General features: G+C 40.7%; 1 protein-coding gene across 3 annotated transcripts in view; it reads left to right on the plus strand.

Moving 5' to 3' along the window:
- PREX1 (phosphatidylinositol-3,4,5-trisphosphate dependent Rac exchange factor 1) overlaps positions 1–19,210 on the plus strand; it is a 163,076-nt gene that overhangs the window by 51,501 nt on the left and 92,365 nt on the right. For all 3 annotated transcript variants that reach the window (XM_074605020.1, XM_074605021.1, XM_074605022.1), the window contains exon 2: positions 15,184–15,255. In XM_074605020.1, coding sequence (XP_074461121.1) covers positions 15,184–15,255 — 72 coding nt within the window. The remainder of the gene's footprint in view (positions 1–15,183; positions 15,256–19,210) is intronic.

The following is a 19,210-nucleotide window of genomic DNA, read 5'->3' on the forward strand; positions in this document are numbered from 1 at the left end:
TAAATGCAATTTCGTATGTGCGTTTTGCCTTTAAGTTGGCTTATGTAGTTGTGCTTAGGTATGCAAATTGGATGTGTTTTTTCTCTGAACAGTCAGCTATTTAGGCAAAGTAACTGTGTGAAAATACATCCACAAATGGACCCTATTTACAATCCAGGACCTCACACTTTATTTTGTATAACTAAAATTGGTTACTGTTTTAATACAAAACTGAGTCAAAACAGGCATTTATTTAATTGGCAGAACTTGAAAGTCCAGCTTTATTTATGTAGGGAATTCCGAGCATCTGAATAGATGCACCACAAGTCGTTGGCAATCTGAGACTGTTGCTTTTATTAAATTCTGGGGTGTTTTTCCACTCTAAATATTTTATTACAAATAAAAGCCTTGCTATGTGTGAGCACTCAGTAACTGGCAATCAGCTGGGTTCACAGATGCGGTTAGGAGTCTTGCAAAAGCTAAATTCAATCCAATGTGTAAACGTGGTGGATGAAGTGTTAAATAAGCTATTTGCTTTGGCCCAGCATGGACCTGGGCTTTGGCAGCATATTTAGAGGTTTGTTCTTTGGACTGGTAGAGATGGGTCATTGGGGGAAGTAGTGCCAGCAGTGTCTGAGGTGACTGACGATGGACTTGGATGTGGAGCTGGTGCATTGACAGACAGGATGAATGGCAGGAGTATTGGCTCCAAAGGGAACTCCTTGTGTGAATTTTTTGGCTAGACAGTAGGTGCTACTATTCAGCCCCTAATGAAAAGGCAGCTGAGGGGAAAATATTTGAGAAGAGAAAATGGCAGCCTGAATGAATGGACTGCTAAATGCCCGAGTCAGTGCACCGGCACGTAGGCGGTGTGGTCAATGTCCTTTTCTTAGCAGGGACAATTCCTATGGCTGGATGGGGGTGGTGGGCAAGGCTGTATCTAATCCGAGTTCCGGGTCTGCAGATAAGAAGTACCCACATTAAAAATAGTTGCTCCAATTTTCAGAGGGCTGTCCAGGTGCTAGGGCCCTAAGCTGCTTTAATCATTCTTTTTGCAATGCAAGGGGGAAACCTGTGGTGTTATTGAGAAAAGGGCAGGTTCCAGAAACATAAGTTGGATTGAAGAGATGTGCTTCACGTCTCCCAGCAATGTAACTCAGTTGACTTCAGATGAAGGGAACTAAAACTTTACCTGTTTTTCATTTAAAAAACTCATAACGCTTTGAACAAACTGTTTTGATCACAAAGCCACTTCTAGCAAAATTAAAGTTTTAGTTATTCCTTTTAAGTTTTTCCATCTATTTGCACCTCTGTAAAGAAAGAGCAAATGAATACCAAAGCTACATTTTTAGCTTTACTCTAGAATATACATAAATTAGAAACACAACTGCTAGCTCACTTTCAACACCACCCTTCTAACACAGCAGAAAACATTTGACCCGTTGGTTCTCCAAGTGAAGATGACCTTTTAATATAGCCTATAGTTAAGAGAGCCCTGTCCATCCTCATACATACCCAGGCAGTACTAGTATGGCCTCGCAAACATTCAAAACAAGTCAGAGGCCATGGGAGTGCTGGGGAGGGCAGTCTGCTGGCTGGAGCCATTCAGTTCAGGGTCTGCTAGCAAGCTTCACTCTCGCTCAACTTCCCCTTTATGTTTAAAATATAATGGTCTAATTCTTTGCTCTGATTCAGAGGAAGCTGGGGGTTAAGACTGTGTGAGATATGATTGTGTTCTGCAAGAACATGTGTGCAGAGAAGAAATGCCACAATGAGAGGGAGCTTTTCTTTAGACTGTCACAACAAAATAAATGTACGTGAAGGGGAACTAAGAAACCCAGCTCTTTTGCTGGCTTGGGGCAGTAGGACAGGCGATATTTTTAGACTCTGCTCTTGTCTAGCTCTTTGACCTGGCAAAATGGCATAATTTTCCATGTGTCTGAGAAGGAAGGGAACAGGTTACTGTTGAGTATTGGAGGCAGTGAAGAATTTAGGTCTGGCTAGGTACCCAATCTGGTGCTTTTTTGAATAGCCCAAATATTTTAAGTCTGTAAAGTTGGGCTGGAACCCTGAGATGAATAAGCCCTCTGAGGATGTTTCTACGGTGCTCTGTGGACAGAGGTTGGCTCCAGGGCACTCTGCAGTGGGCTCGTGCCTCTCTGTAGAGGTTGGGGGTGTAGTGCTGTTTGGGAAAGAGAAGGAAAAAAGGCAAGGCCCATAAATGACATTGTCTGCTGTCAGGGAGACTTCTGGTTTGGTTAAAGATTTGGCATCATGTTTCATAATTAGTTGAGGATTTTCTCCTGCTTGTTTGCCCAGTTCATTCAGTCTTTACTTACTACTTTATTCCAGTATAGGAAAGGTGGCTGAAAAATACCGTGTGCCATCACCATGAGCAGCTGCAGTCAGATGGTGCACACGTCAAAAATGGTGCAGACGTTGTTAGATTGGGCTCAGTTAGGAAAACTAACTCAGATCAGCTACTGCACTTCCAGCAAGCAGCTTTTCATCAGCTGAACTGTTTGTTCCTGCTCAGGGCTAGTGACGAAAAATGTGCTTGTGAGGTTAATTTTTCTAATTCCTGTTATAAACCAACATGTGAAAGATGATCTTTTTTTTTTTGTCTTTTTTTGTGTGTAAATAATTGCAAATACATCAAGGCAGATTTTGCAAGGTGCAGCTGTGTACGCAACCCATTTTTCTCTGCATGCAACCATAATCAGGGGTTGTGTGTGAGCATCGACTGAGGGTACAGCACATGCAAAGTGGCAGCTCTGAAGCTGTGTTCCTCTCTTTTCTGTGGTAGGAAGTATAAATGCATTGTGTTTCTTTCAAAAAAACCCAAAACTCTAACTCTTAAATTAACAGCTTTTTTGACTAGTTAGATTTAGTCAAATGTTGAAATATTTCCTGCCATGTTGCCTGGAAATATCTCACCCGAGGTGAAATCGTGGTGTAGCTGAAACAAGACAAAACTCCCTGTGTTGTTTTTTGGTTTTGTTTGTTTTTTTTGTGTGTGTTTTTTTTGTTTGTGTTTTTTCTTGTGGGGGGGTGGGTTTTTTTGGTTTTTTTTTTTGTTTGTTTTTTTTAAATCAAAATTGAGTGAAAAAGCTTGAGTGCTTGGATAGGAAAGGTGCATTAAGTGCTGGGTAGTTTTTGCAAACTTATTCCCTGTGCTTACTTATACAGAGGTTGGTGGTCTGATCAGAGAACAGGGATGTTTCATACTTACTTACAGCATTGTTCTTTATTACGTAGATTCTTTATAATCTACAATTATGAAATTGTAATACAGAAAAATATTTACTATGTGATCAAAATATAGAAACAGATATCTCTGTAAACAGATACTTTATTTTCTCGGAAGACATATAGCATGGACTAACCAGCTGTTTGTATAAAGACAAGAAATTGGAGAATAAACATTGCTTTCATTGATTTCAGGGGGGGTGATATGTCACGTTGCCTTGTGGCATTTGCACAGGGAAGATGAAAATTCAGTTCAGCATCCTTCTTGAGATTCAGTTTCCTTTCCATTTACCTGTAGCAGGTTAATCCTTTAGCTCACAAATAAACATACCCAAACTGCTGGTTTTATGAGGTGGGAGAATTCATAGCAGGGAGAGCTTGACATGCTGTTTGCTTCTTGAAAGCAGCCCAGGCTTCATGCACCACACATTAGCTGGTGTGCTGCAGTAGGGGGGGGAGAGAGACGATTCCATGAATGTCAGCCCATCCTGCCTTTAACAGAAAAGGCTTGGGGCGGCTGGAGTTCCCTCTTTTTTTCCTCCCCCTTCCTCCCCCTTCTTCTTCTGGGATTCTACTTCTTTTCACCAAATCACATAATTTTCCATGTGCTTGAAGTTCTTGGAAACCTTTCACAGGCTACAGAGAAACAGCCACTCTCCTTAGGCTCCAGTGGTGAGAATCCCAGAACGTCACGGCCTTTTGTGGAGTTTGTGCTGCCTCACGGAAAGCTGCGTTCCCCATTGTCACACCACAGCCACTTAAGCAGATTTCTTCCAGCAGGGAATTTCAAGCTCCAAAGGCCAGGAATGCTAACGCTTGTGTGCTGCACCAGAGCCCCAGTCGCTGGTTATGGAGGAGGAAAAGTTCCATAGGAATTTACAGCCCTAGCCAGGGAGCCCATACAGACACTGCTGCTTGTAAGGAGCCCGAGGGGAGCTAACTGTGGTTGCTGCACAGGCAGATACCACTATAGTCTCCTAAACTAGAAATAACTTTGGAATTTCAGTCCCTTGACCCGAGTGGACCTGTGTCTAGTATACCCGCATGGAGATTCTCAAATGCAGTTATTACTACTTGCTGCCTAAAATCTGGTGGCCAATATGCCTGAAATCAGGACAGTTTCACTGGGATTTATAGTAATTGCTGCCACTTTCAATACTAGTTTTCTGGATAAGGCACCTACAGATATCAATGGTTCCCATTTACCTCAGCTATGAACACTGGTTAACAGGAAATCTGTAAGTGCATGTACAGATCTGATGCAAATACTTCTGTGGACCTCTCTAAGGTGAAATGTCTAGTTTTGACATTTTGCTTGGTTCTTTTGTAGCTCTGAATTTTATCAGTTGAAAAGGTACAATTCTATTCAATCAGCTTGCATTTTTGGGTCCTTTAAAACTTAAGAATCAAGCACAAATATTTATACATTATGCGTGCATTTGAGAGTTTGATTTGATACACAACCTGATAGAAACCCATTGTGTGGAAGTCAGTGAATGGAATGCTGCTTGTTCAGCTTTTTAGCCACTTATATACACATGAATTGAGGTCAGGCAGACATCTTCTTGAGAAGATACACATAGAAGCAATCTAAATATTTAGATCCAAAGTCTGATGCTAAACTGGCTTATGAAACTCTAAGTATGTATCAGGTGGGCATAGACAAGATGTTGCTAGCGAAACAGGATCCTGGGGTTTTGTTATGTGTTTGCAACGTAGATCAAGTTTGTGGGTCACCCAAGATCATGGTACTTGAGTCCAGTGTAGATTCACAATGCAATTTAGAACAAGTGTCAGTGAACCTGGTGGCAGTAAGCTGAACTGCTCTGCTTCAGTTAGCTCAGAGATTCAATCTGAGCTTGAAAATTGATATTATTCAATATCATCACGTAAACTCAGTTGCAAGTCTAAGGGCCAGGTTGTCAGGTGGGTCTGCTCACATGCAGATCAGTGAAGTTTATGTGGATTTACACCCCTGCACATTTTGGCAATTCTGTTTGCCTGACAAGTCATTTGAAGTAAAATTGGTAACTTGGTGGCTCTGAAAAGGTGAGCTCATCACATGCGTTCAGAAACTGAGTATGCAAGACAAGATTCAACATTTCTTAAGCTTCTATCTATTCTTTATGATCCTTACCTGCTTAGGGGATAACATTGGTGAAGTCCTAGCCTATGTTGCAACTAATTAAAAAAATTCTAAGGAAAAATTCCAAGTTTTTCTGTCTTGTCTATTTAGTGTGTAATGTATTAAGGCACCATCACTGTAAAGAGAAAGCATAGAAAAGGGAGAGAATAATCTTTCTGATATCAAAGTTCTTGAAATAGTAATTGAAGAAATTCCGATTTTTGCTACAATTGCATTCATCAATATCTGGACTTTACTATTTTTGGGGTCTACTTGATGTTTCTAGTCACTCCGGTGCTTCTACTTCCCTCATGAAAAAGCAGTAGCTGCGTAGAGCCTGAAACCTGATTAAACATTTCCTGGTACTGATCTTAGTAGTTGGAGACATCACTAACCTAGAACTGGTTGCAGTCTGCAGGCTTCTCTCCATTGTGGACTTAGTGAATGTAAGTAATATGGGTCAGATCTTGAAGTATTTATATGTTGTTTACTGGGCCCTTACTCCTGAAGCAAACTTTTATTAAAGCAACATAAGGGCTAAGCAGACACAGACTTGTCAGGATTTATTCCCTCTACATAAAAAAGGAATGAAGTAAAACACGCTATTCAAACAAACTACATCCTGAAAACATTTTGAAGAGTTCCACGGTGCCATAAGATGATCAAAATCATCTCGTGATTGTAGAACAGGGAGAAAGACATGAAAAGGCCAATAAAAGGGAGAATATTCCAAAGGCTTGAGAGAATTAGGCATGTAACTTTCTTAAGCTCCTTTGAAAAATCCAAACAAATACATTTTCTGTTGATACTAAAAATGGGCTGCAGTAATACAGGGATAGATATTCACAGAAGGGCGTGCTTAAGCTGTGGGTCTCCAAAGCATAAAAGGTTTTTTTTAAAAAATCTACAGTAATGAGACTATTCAGAGTGATTTAGGAGTAGTACCGGAGAGAAGGGAGAGCGTGAAGAGGAGTGAAGAGAGACTGGGTATGGGAGATACGAAGAAATTAGTAGAAGTGAGTCCTGAAGGATTTCAAAGGTGAAAAATGTAGCTTTTGTTGGTCCCGGAAACGAATTGGGATCTCCTGACCTGTCTGAGGATGCAAATATTAGTGACTGAGGGAGGAGGGGGTAGCAGAGGTCAGGGCAATGGCAGAGGAGAGACAATGGGCCCCTCTGCAGCACCAGCCTCTCTTTCACTTCACAAAAAGTTTTTTGTAATTCAAATGAAGACAAACCCTCCTTAAGAAAGGGATCTCTCTTTGGAGTGATATTTCACTCTCACTTCCCTTTAGTTTCACCTTCCTTCATCAGTCAATGCATGAATGAATTTGGTCTGACCTTTTTTTGTTGCAGAATTCTGGTGTAAATATCAATACGTTGGATATACTCTGGGATCTTTTTGGAGCTTTGTTTATAAATTATTTTTTTCTGGGAAGTGCTGCTAGATCAATTCATTTGCGGCGAGTCCCAGAATACTACCATGCTGAGAATGTCTGTGCACATTAATTTTGCATGTGTCAACTTGCAATGCCCCCGTGTTTGTAGCATCCATGCTGAGAGACACAGTCACTGGTTCACTTTTAGAAACTATTCAGTAACACTCATTGCCCTGGAACTTTGCATTTGCAGATGCTGTGAAACTGGTACAGGCAAGGAGGGTGGTCGAATCTCAACTTGTCATCCAGGCTCTCTCTTGATGGAAAGAGAAGGGCATTTCTAGAGGGTAATTCAGCCTTTCCTCTTAAACATCACTCCTAGAGCACAGTGATTCAGCCCCTGAAGTTGCCCGTTGCTTTCTGTTCTAGAGGGAACTTCTATGACTAACTTAAGGTAGGCTTCAACTTTCAGGTGGGTGCAATTGGATGAGGTGAATCCTAGCCACAGTGCTTTGTTGACAGAAACCATTTTGTGGTGAACTCATGTCAAGAGAGTCAAAATAAGTAAAAAGCAATTGGAAAGTCTGACTCCATCAAGCACCACTGAAAATCCCAGTGCTGTGCAATGCCAATATTTTGCAACTGGTTTTCATTAACTTTGTTATAGACAGTGTAATGCTCAATGGCAAGACAGACGTAAGATAAATCAGCCAAGTGTGGTCATAACACTTAACATGAGCCTTAAAATGCAGGATTGGATAAGGACAAATCAGTTTGATTTTTTGGAAGTATCTTAGGCATCTCTCTTACATAAGCAGTGGCTATTTCTCTTATGTAGTATATAAAGAAATAATCCGGTTTATTTATTCAAGCATTTTATTCGTACATACACTTACATAGTTTTAAACAGCTGAGTTTCTGAATGCTTCCTCATATTTCATTTGGTATTTATCAGGATTCACCATATGTCAGACTAAGAAGTGAGGAAGAGGCTTCAAATTGCCATGATCAGTGCTTAGTTAATGTTTATTAAATCATCGGTATCAGTGGAGGTTTTTTAATATGTATAGATGTATGTATTGCTTATATATCTATACAATTATAAAAAATACCTGTTGAAAGTATGCTTCAGATAAAAAGATCTCTCTCCTGTGATACATCTGGATTTTGCAACTGAAGCTGCATTTTTTTTTTCTGATGGTCTTTGCAGTTTCACCTGAGAGAGAATCTACTTTTTTTTGGCAAATGGTCATGTAGTCTTCTGTGGGCAGAGATGATTCATGCTGTAACATCCATGCTTTTGTGTGTGTGAAATGATTGTTATTCTAAATGACAACACTGGAGTGAAAAAAAACCCTCGCAAAAGAAGGAAGTGTGTGGGGGGGTGGAGTTGGGGCATATAAGCAAGAAAGACATTGTCCCCAGGGATATGGAGGTAATAGTTCTAAAGACAGATCTTAATTTTTGCTTTCAAAAACAGTGAAATGAGTTTCGTAGAGCATAGGTGATCAGTATAAGTTGTTCACCTCATTTCCTGTCTAACATAGCCCAAGATTGTGCAAGGGCTGTAATCTTTGGAAAAGAAGTGTCATTTTAAAAACTGTCCAGTAGAGTCTGTTTGACCTTTGACCTTCTATTTAGCAGTAGGCAATGATGCAAACTTCCAGCTCAGACTGCCTGAACTGTGTGCAGAGAATGTGTTTGATGTTCTGTAATCTACATGGCTGCTGGTGCTTTTTTTTTTTTTTAAATCGTTTTGGTTAGCTAATAGGTTAGTTCCTCTTCAGGGGATAGATCAAAAAATAAATACGTACCAATAAGCTTTGAGGCTTTAAAGCAAATTTGATACACAGGAAGCCTGAAATTAGGGCAATAAAAGATATTTCTGATGCTGTTTCCTCTTACTAAACACCTCTGCCTACCAGGCAAGTCCCTGTTCAGCTGTTTGATGAATTAATTTGGCTGTAGATCTGAAATACTTTTTGCAGAGTTGCACTCTCTCACAGCTGTGGCTCTTTATTGTTTTAAGAGGATCTAGAGAAAAATATTCTTCATAGGTGAAATACTCTATGCAGGTATTTCAGAATAATGCACTCATCTGATGCTTAAGTTCTTTCTTCCTTTACCAGACACTGATAATTAAAAATATGTTTTTGTAGAAATCTTAATATAGCAGCCAGTAATTGATCAATGAGTGAATACAGGATTGCCAATTTACAGTGTAAGAGGTACAGTAATATACTCCTTAAAAGTAGTAGAGTTGCTTCAGTCTTGCTCCACTTCACATGTGTAATGCTAGTGATGTCAAAGGGGTTGCTTCTGATTTCCAATATTCTAACTAATATTTCACAACTGAAAAACCTGAATCAGGCCCAGTATTCTACATGCATACGCTGACTTTTGACCAGGAAGGTAAGAGATATTTGAAAACTGATTGTCTGAATTTACACAAGAATGACTTCATCTGTCTTTAAAATCCAGCTTTCTCTAGGATGGAAGTCAGTAGTTCTTGGTTAACAGTGCCCAGTACTGCGGACCACTCTAGGAACAATAGAACTGGAGTAGGTTCACCTCCAACTGAAGTGACTTGATTCCCAATTGGTTGGTAACCTAAAACTGTGCTAGCATTCAGTGAAAGATCTGCATTCACGTATTTACAACATGCTTAAAGGGACTTAGTTTTTCATAGAAATACACACTTGGTTGTTATGAAGCTGGGGGGGAAGTCGTGATGGGATTTATTTTGTATAAACAGCTCTGTGCATTCATTGTTACATTATTTTGAGATTATTTATTTCATTGTCTTTCAGACTTCAGTGCAGGTGAGAATTGCAGTTCATGTGTAGTATGCAGGATATTTATGTTTCCTGTCATTTGTGTAGAGCTTTAGTTTATTAACTGCATCCCTGATAGAAAGCAAAAAAGCATGATCAGGATGACAAGGTTCAAAGCTAACAATTGAGTAACATGAGCAAGGATGCACCTGCTCTTAAAACACAAACTTCAGCTAACATTCATTTTAAATTGTCAGACTATTTCAGTAGAGCCGTGTTCCCACAGGACTTTCAAGCTGCTTTGCTAAAGACAGTGGAGTATTTTGGTATCTCACTTGTACTGCAATGGAGGCAAGAGCTTATCAAACAGTCACATTTAGTGGCAACACTTATTCAAGTGATGCAAAAAAAAAAAATATATTAAAATTACACTTGCAAGTTCTTGTTCAAATCTTTATGACAAGTTTTACTCTGGATTGTCAGAGACAATATGCTGTAGTTGCAAGGTGAAGATGCTGGTGATGGTCAAATGATGAATTCATTGTCCATGTCACCTCTTAATTTTTCACTGTGAGCACATTTTCTTGCAGTCAAAATGTCTCTGCACTTGCAAGAAGCTTAAAAAATTGATTGCACAAATGTAAAGCAATTTATTCATTTTAACATTGAAAATACTAGGCTCGTCTAGATCCCTACGTGGTTCTGAATTAGTCCTGATCACTGATGAGTTTAACAAAGTTGTCTCATTTGACTCTTAAGGGAAATATGAAATTCCAGTCACCTGCTTAGAAAATGGGTTTCACAGGACTGTGCTTTCAGATATTGCTCGTTCTGGATATGGTAGCCAGTTGCCTCATCATTGTCTGTTTCTGTTCTCCCTTTCATTTCCCTCAAAGTTATGTACAGTTTGCCTGCCTTGCTGTTTAATCAGAAATCTCTTGCTATTTCTGAACATTTGAGGAAGTATCTGCCTTGTATGTGAATTTTGAGAAAGGGCATGAGCAAACCGTCACTCCCTCATCCCTACTATTTGCCATGTGTTACTTATGCTACGTAGAAGGTGGTAAACACTAATTTTCCCTAACAAAGTTAAGGCTACAAGTCAAAGTTCAACAAGGGCCGTTTGAAAAGCACTTGAGAGAAATGCCAGTTGTTTCAGTCTGTTTTGTGTGACGACAACTCAAAATTAGCAGATTCCTTTCCTTAAAGTATGGTTGGTGCTTTTATGGTTCAGAGGTGCAGCAAAGGCACTCAAAGCAACAAGGTTTCATTGCAAAAACAGATTGTAAGGATAACTGAAGAACAAAACACCTTCATGAAAAAGGGTCCATTAAAAAGTACTTATTTACTGAAATGAACTTTTATACCTAAATTTCATTCTAGATTTGTAATGTGTTTGTCTTAGTATTTATTAGAAGGAGCTTGCCTGACATGACATGGTGCAGAAAGGAAGCATTTCACTCTGCTCATTCTAATTTGTCATAGATTTGCTTGAGTCCTGCAAGATGTTTGTACCATAAGACAGACGATAAACTGTGTTTATGCATGACATGAGGAGCATCAGACATGGCCTGCTGAGTTTGGAAGCAGCAGACCTCTAGGGCAACAAGTCACAGTGCACAAGTAAATGTTATGTTGATGCAGCAGCAGAATTTTAAACAAAAACAAATCCTCTGTGGGCTGTTTTCCTAATGATTAGCACATAAGCATAGAAGACTAGATCTTCACAGACTTTTATCAGAAGAATAAAAATTTATCAGTCTGGTTTCACGTTTTTTTCCTACATTGTGCCGTGACCTGGTTTTGTTCTGGACCCACGGGCTCTACCAGTCCTTCTCCCCTCTTCTGCTGTGCAAGCAGCAGACCAAAATACAGCTTGGGTTGCTCAGAGACCTGGCCCAGTGTGAGCACAGCAGAACACTGTGAATGGCAAGAGAGCAAATGCAGCATCTGTGGGGATAAGAAGGAAAGATATTGTGTTATCTGCCATCTTTATATCTCTTTTATGTGAAATTTTTAACCTTATGTCAGTCCTGACCAGCATACAACAAGCAGATAGAAGGGAGCAGAGTCTACTTTTGTTGCCGGTTCATCTCTTTCTAACTCTTCAACAGTGTCCGACTGATCTAATTTGTGATTGTTGTTTCAGTATAGTGTGTATTATAAGCTGCTGCCCTTCCCTGAATCCCTGATAGTTTCTAAGTGTGGGAAACCAACAGCGTGTCACAGTAGAGAGTTCTGCCTTTGATTGTGGCAGAGAGGTGATCGTGATCATCCTGCTGTGTCCTAGGAATAATTTTCAGAGTCTCCAAGTCCTAGGAATGTTTTTCAAGAGCTCCCAAGAAAGCTGACCCCTATTCTTCCACATATCCCTGGAGGATACTGAGTTCACTTTTGCTGAGATCAAAACTGTTGCAGATGAAGAGGGTTACACTGAAGGGTCCCTGAAAGTTCCTCATGGAAAATGTCAGGGACTAGACCCCTTGAATTCATATATGAGTTGTGTAGAGTGTGAAGAGGTTGGAGCAGCCAGAGAAAGCATTTGCCTTAGTTACTTTTTAGGTGGCTGGAAAAGCCTTTACCCCTTCAACTACTTCCTCTTTAGTAACAATATGTTTTGGAATATAAATAAGATACGGATGTAGCAAGTTTTCTAATGTTCACCACCACCCCCTTCTCTCTTTTTTTTTTTCCATCACCTGTCATGTCCTGGCCCAAATGCTTGTGTGATTTTCCACATAACTTAATTGGTCTAATAAAAGATCATACTGCTCCATGTAGCTGTGTTTCCTAGAGTTGCATGCTACTTGTGTAATGGGTCTTAGAGTCTGTGTCACCAGGTGAATAGAGGGATGGTGTTGGTACAGATGGCTTAGAGCCTAGTAAAACTGGTAGCACAAAAGTTCACTTGAGAAGTCTGGAAAACACTGACCCAAATGTCTGAACAACATCTCTGAGAAAAGGGCTGCTTTTTCCAAGCTAGAAGCAGTTTGGAAGGAAAGTGGTGTTGTCATGTGAACAGGGCATGCAACATTAGCTCTATTAGCTGCTGTTTAGTAGCTTGTGTTTATCATGCTTTTTAATTTGAATGACTGTGGTGCAAAAGATTCTGTTTACACATGAGAAGGTATTGAAAACTGGGGAACAAATAGTTCTGCATCCACTAAGTTTTCATATTTTGCGGGGGGGGATTGCATTTTGGAAAGTAGACTACTAAATTTCTAGGACCAAAAATCTCTTGTAGCTGTCTTGTTTTATTATTACTGGAGAGACTGCTGTTCATGCACATCAGTACAAATCAGAGGCTGTGAGAGATTTGACAAACTATCTACAAAGTTGACTGCCTCTTTCCCTCTTATGTCTTTCATCCTTTCTACTCTCTCCCTGCTTCTCTGCCTTTCTCATTTTTTGTTTGATTTTTCACTCTCCTTTTGTCCCTTTCTCACGCTCACATTAAATGATCTTTTCAGACAAGCGTCACAGAAAAGCTGTTTTTTAGATTAACACAGACTCTGCTTTTTTTATTGACTAGCCTGTAACAGCTAACGTGATTTGCACTTCTGTTTACCAGCTTTCTATTATTAGACCCACCATACTGGGACTAATAGGCAGGTAACTATTAGTCACCAGTGGAGCTGCTAATTGTGTAGATTAATTAATCATTCCAATTGGATTTGTTGTCTCCAAACAGAGATGTGATTAAAGCAAGGAAAAGTCTCTGCCTGGCTTATCTTTTGAGAATGAATGACTTTAATATGATGTGCTACCTCATATAAATCAGATGCCTGATTATTAATGCTCAGATATCACACTCAACACTGAAGTGGGAGGGCAACAGCTATTCCTGTCAATCCTCCTGCCATTAGTCATCATGCTGAACACTTCATCTCAGACAGTTCCCTGACTGTTGCCAAGGTGCTGGGCAGTACATTAACATTGCAGCAGTTCCTGGCCAGATTATTGGCAAGGTGGACTGGCTGGTTCTTACAAAATGGCTCTTCCACCTCTGGCACACGTCTTGTCCCTTTAACGCAGAAATCTGTTCTTCAGACTTCGTAGTCCTCACAACCTGCTCCAAGCTCTCCATATCTAGCTGTAATCTGGCCAGATCTCCTTCCTGTTTAGCAATACAAGAGGAGCAACATGGTTATAGTCCTTGAATTTTGTTCAAAAGCAGGTTGAGAATCCATGGCCAAAACCAAATGTAGGGTCTGTGTGCCTCGTTAATTAATCTCTTTTTTTTCTATTGGCACCTGTCCTGTAAAGTGTGAATGGCTGACAAGTGCCAGAGTGACATGGCTAAGCAGAAAGAGATGTGCCCCTTTTAGTGCTGGAAGTCAGACAGACGGACATGTTCGCCGTCTTCCAACCAAAATACCAGAGGTGAAGGCATTCATAAGCTCTAAGTTTGGTTCAGTGACATTGCTTCTTATCTGGTTGTAAGCTGCTGCCAATCCCAACATGCAAAAGGAAAAAGAAAAAGCTGAGTGTGCATCAGCTGACACGGGCATTACTCAGGAATAGTTCAACTTTTAAAAGCCTTTTATTATCAAGCTGTAACAATGCTGCTTTGTACCATAAATACAAAGAAATGACCCGTTTCCCCTCTCTGCCTCAGGTGGGTAAGAAAAGTTCCTTTCTTCCTTATTCACAGCACTCCCCAGGGCTCACCCCTTTGTGTGGGAGGTAAGTTAGAAACCACTAACAAGAACAGAGAGGAAAGCCCTGTGCCCTTCTGTGCCTGGGTCATGTAGTTTATCACAGCAGACTCTGTCCTCGCTGGCTTCCCTTCAGTCTCACCTGCGGGTATTCGCAACTCTCTTTGTGGAAGGTAAAATTCCCTACTCTGTTCAGAAGTGCCCTTTATCCAATAGTTGCTAAAGCAGTGGATCCTTCCCACTGGATCAAATACGTTGTGGGTATGTTCAGTGCAAATGCAAGTATATTCCGACTTCCAGTAGCCAGAACTATGCTTTGAAGGCTGGTATTCAGATAGCTATCCATTTGTATCTGGCCCGGAGCTTTTTATTGATTTGCCTGTTAAAGCCAAAGATGTGCAGAGCTGAGGGAAGGGGAAACCTGGCCTAGGTGAAAAGATTCGGCACTTTTTTTTGGTCTGTTTTAACCAAATGAAATAGAGCGAACTGAATAAGGTGTCCCAAGGGCTGTCTGGAAATTTCCATTTCCCTTCCCTGTGTATTGAGTCTGTTGAACTTGTCCATAACCTTAGCTCATAGCTCTGATATTCCTCAGCTCCGGCAGCACGAATGTCCTTCTGTCGTTGTTTGCAGTCCTTTTTGCTGACATATGTCTTGATGTGTGTCAGGCACGCTGCCTTCCCAAGTCAAAACATCTGCATCTTAGAGGTAAAACCTTCAAAGAAAAAACAAACAGATCCTTGCTGTGGTTTATTGGTAGTAACAGATAATTAAGTCTAAAAGTTTCAACAAAGGGAAGACGTTTATGGCCAGGCAAAACCCAACAACATTGTAGGAAATGTCTTTTGTGTTGCAATGAATGCAACCCTAAGAACTGTGGTGGTGATTTTGGTAAACGTTTACATTCTTTCAGTCTTAAAGGTAATCAGTGCACTGTGTTGATAGGAACCTAGAGGATACAAAAGACTGAAATCAAACTGTATCAAGCCATTTGAACATAATCTGTTTTATATCTACAGGCATTTCTTCACCGGATCCGCCAGAATGCTGTAGACAAAGCCGAGAAGTACATAACAGAGGAGAATGTTAAGGTATTTCTTCTGTCTTCCTCATTTTCTTGGGTAGGAAAAATGATATGTAATGAATGGCTTGATTCAGGGATATGAATATCAAATATCCTCATGTCATATTGATGCTTATTATTAAACTGGTTCCCTAAGGAAAAGAGGCGCACGTTGACAGTGTCTGTCAATCTCTTGGCCCATTTGTATAGCTGCCATCTTCCAGCAAATTTTTCATCCCACCGGCTGATTTTTCAGTAAAATTTGACAACAGTGTAGTGTTGTCAGAGATAGTAACTTTTGGCAAGATTTGTGAAGTGGTGGGTAGAGGACAGAGAGGCCTTTTCAGTGTCTTTGAGAGGAAAGGCAGGGAATGCACAGCCCTTGTCTATTTTGCTCGACAGTATTCAGTTAGCCAGTTTCCATCTGCTGTCTTTTACAAATCTAAAATAGATAGGGCTTATGAGAAGGAGGCAAGAATATTCCTCTGTGCTCTAGTGGGAAGGAATTTGGGTTCTTGTGGGGGAACGAAGTGATCTGAGACCCTTGCACAGGGAGGCTCCTGCATGAATTTTGCACTGGAAAGAGATAAGATACATAGAACACAGAGCTATAAGGTACTAGCTTCTCTAGAGCCTATGGTCACAGGAGACCTTGTTGTTCATTATTTTCATAAGTACATGCAACACTTTCTTGTAGTAATTTGGCTTAAAAACCCTCCTTGTAGACATATGCATGAGAAACCAAAACACTCTTTGTAGACATATGCAAGTGCAACCTGATCATCACTGGGACAGGGTGCAGTTTGTTTGCCATTAGAGGCTTACTTATTTGGCTTGTGTTTGATCCTGCAGCTCCTAAATCAGCAGAAACTTTGCCCTTTACACTTGTGGAAGCGGGGTACAGCAATAATAGCTATATCACACCAGCCAGTGCTACTGCAGCTGGCATGTGTTTCCCCAAGGCTGCTTCCTCCATTTCCCATACTAGTATTACCTGGATGTATAGAGATCCCAGCAGGGCTCTAGCCCCCGTTTTTGCTATTCATTCTACAGGCTAGCAATACTGTAGCATTGACTGACTGGCATCAGAAGGGGCTGGTAGCAAGACAGGTTGGCAGCTTTGTGGAGCTAAGCCTCTCACTGTCTTCAAATTTGGAAGTCACTTCTCCCCAAAAACTCACCATCTAGAGTCTGAAGTAAGTTTGGAGGTGGCTGAAGAAAAAGTAGACAAGTGATTAGTGACAACAGATCTCATGTGCAGAGAAGTGTGCAAAAAGTAAGCTCTGTGTGAGAAATAAACCTACACAACTATTTGCCAATTTGATCAACAGTCACAGATGTTGATGAAAGTTATTATTCTATCGTATTCATGTATCATCAAAATGAATATTAATTATAACTGGTACATAATCAGATGCAGTGCCCACAAAGCCTGTGCAGAAGAATCCATATTTTCTCTACTGATTTAAATGTATTTGTATTTGAAGTTTCACCATACTCCTCTGGGGCAGTACCACTTCATTTTTGTGTCATTCTTGAAGTGCCTGGGGCATTTTTGATGCCACTGTGAGACCTCATTTATTCTTCTTATTACAATATCCAGCTTTCAATAACAGAGTTTCTCTTCAGTAATAAAGGGCCTACGCCTATTGCTGGTGAAATAGAATCACAAAGGTACGGTTTTCCTGATCAGAGTCAATATTATCTCCCCCTCCTGCCCCTCTTCTCCCCCTACCCCAGATAATTTCGTTGTCTTTCCTGCAGTTGAAAGATATTCATTCTTTCTTTCCCTCTCCTTTCTCCCTCCTCGCTGGTACAGGCAGGACAAGCAAGTTGGTGTTTGGACTTCTGATAACTTTGCCTGCTAATATTATGTATCTTGAGTCACCAGAGAGCTGTGAGGTGACTGGCAGCAGCAAAGATGGTACCAGAGACTGTATAAATGATTTGGCAGCTTATGTAAGGAGAAGCCTGCCTTTTCCTCTCTTTCTTCATGCAGCAGAAACATCTAGAGGAAAATACAGGGTATTCTGGCAGTCACTCACCTCTGAGCAAAAGGAGAAAGTGCTTTTTAGGATAATTTGGGTTGTTGCTCCCAGTATTATTTTTGCAGGTTTCTCCTACAGCTGGCGCTAAGCACTGGAGATTTCAGTAATCTTTGGCCACTGTACCCCCTTCCGGAAAGGCCACAATGAGCCCAGTGCCAGGCCCAGATTTTGCAAGTAGTCCAGTGACTAACAGCTGCAGCAACATCAAAAAAAATAAAATGTTTTTAGTTTATTCGCTGCCTCATGTGGGAATAACTCTATTGATATGTTAGTGTTATGCTACATTCACGTCAGGGCACTGCTGTCATTTTACCGATACAGTAGATCGAAGGCAGTACAACTTGAGGGTGAGCTGCCAGACATATATCCTCACATGAGGCTTATAAATGGTAACTGTGTATTAGATATAGAAGCACATGCAGTCAAGGTCTCTGCTGCCTTGATTTTCAAGTGACTTTTCTTATCTGTGAATTCTGCTGCAAACTGAGCTCTGCTGACCACCACAGAATTCATTAGATTACACAGATACTCCTTGGATCAAAAAATACCCCCGGAAGACTGCTCCTGAAGGATAAAATCATCCCTGACACATGTTTTCTTCTCCCTTGATAATCCCCTTTTGGCACAGCTTCTGGCAAAGCCATGCAGACAGAGGCTACTGTGTCATCACATCAGTTTCAGCCATGTGACAGAACCATCGTATGCTCTGCTTGAATTAGCACGGGAAGTTTTCTGGAAGCAATCAAATGGTCCTAGCTCCCTGTCCGTTATTTTGGTTCAGAGCCCATCAGTGCAAATTCAGTGTGTTGGAATCTTTTAGTTTATTCAGAGCTAGAAAGGAGCTATGAGACACAAGTATGCATTAATGATGGTGCATACTACTCTCAGTACTCCTGAAGTGAGAGGGGAGTAAAGACAGGGAAGATGCAGCAGGCTCTGCTCTGCACATGCAGCCAGTTTGCAGGAGGAATTTGAGATAAATACTCTGCCCATCCTTGAATAACAGACGGTATAGAGTTGAACCTGGGTACATGCAGAGAGGAGGGCTCTTTGAATTACTGATCTTGTCTACCCCTGCAAAACCAGAGATACGCTGGTTTTAAACCGGGAACTGAGATTTCATTCCTGTCTAGAATGATCAGACTTAATTTACAGATTATTGTTTTTCTGAATTACTCCCACATCACCAGCCATCAAGCTGAATCAGTGTCACATCTGGTGAATAAATTCCACTGCATGAAGTTGAAAAGCTTAGTATTATGATAAGATGCTTTGGGAAGTGTTGGAAGATGTTAGGCTGGCTTGTCAGGCTGCACGCTTTGGGGTTCAGAGGAGTGTAACCCACGCACTGTGCAGGACTTGGAAGGCTGCTTCCAATGTAAAAGCTGGTTTGACTGCACTGCAGATCTTCTCTGTGCAAGTGGCATGGTTAAAGCAAAGTGATAGAAAATGTCATCTGCAATATGTATGTCACTACAGACTCTAGGATTTACTCTGCCTGTTCAGGCTTTCCTCCGGTGGCTGTCAATACTGATGTCACTATGCATCAGGACTTCTCCCCCTGTGTAGATAGCATTTTGTCTCCTATATGTGTATTCACACTTTCTTCTCATATTTTGCATGAAAATGATTAAGACTTATAAATCTTATGTGTGTATAGCAGTTTTCACCCTGTCAGTTTATTCCTCTTAGCACATGTATATTCAGATCGCTAGGGATCATTTAGCTGTGAGATTGCACAATTACCTTTTATTACATGTCTAAACTAGGGGCCTCTATCCCATTACATACACCTGTTAGAACCACTGAGATCGGTGAAAGGGAACTCTAAAATGCTGCTCTTGTGGTTTGCAAGCATTTTACACTATTCTGTACTCCTGTCAGTGAAATGCTAGGTCCATGTGGCAGAGATTTGGTCTCTTATTTACAGGTACA

The sequence above is a fragment of the Larus michahellis genome, chromosome 12, assembly GCF_964199755.1.
Source record: "Larus michahellis chromosome 12, bLarMic1.1, whole genome shotgun sequence".
Lineage (NCBI taxonomy): Eukaryota > Metazoa > Chordata > Aves > Charadriiformes > Laridae > Larus > Larus michahellis.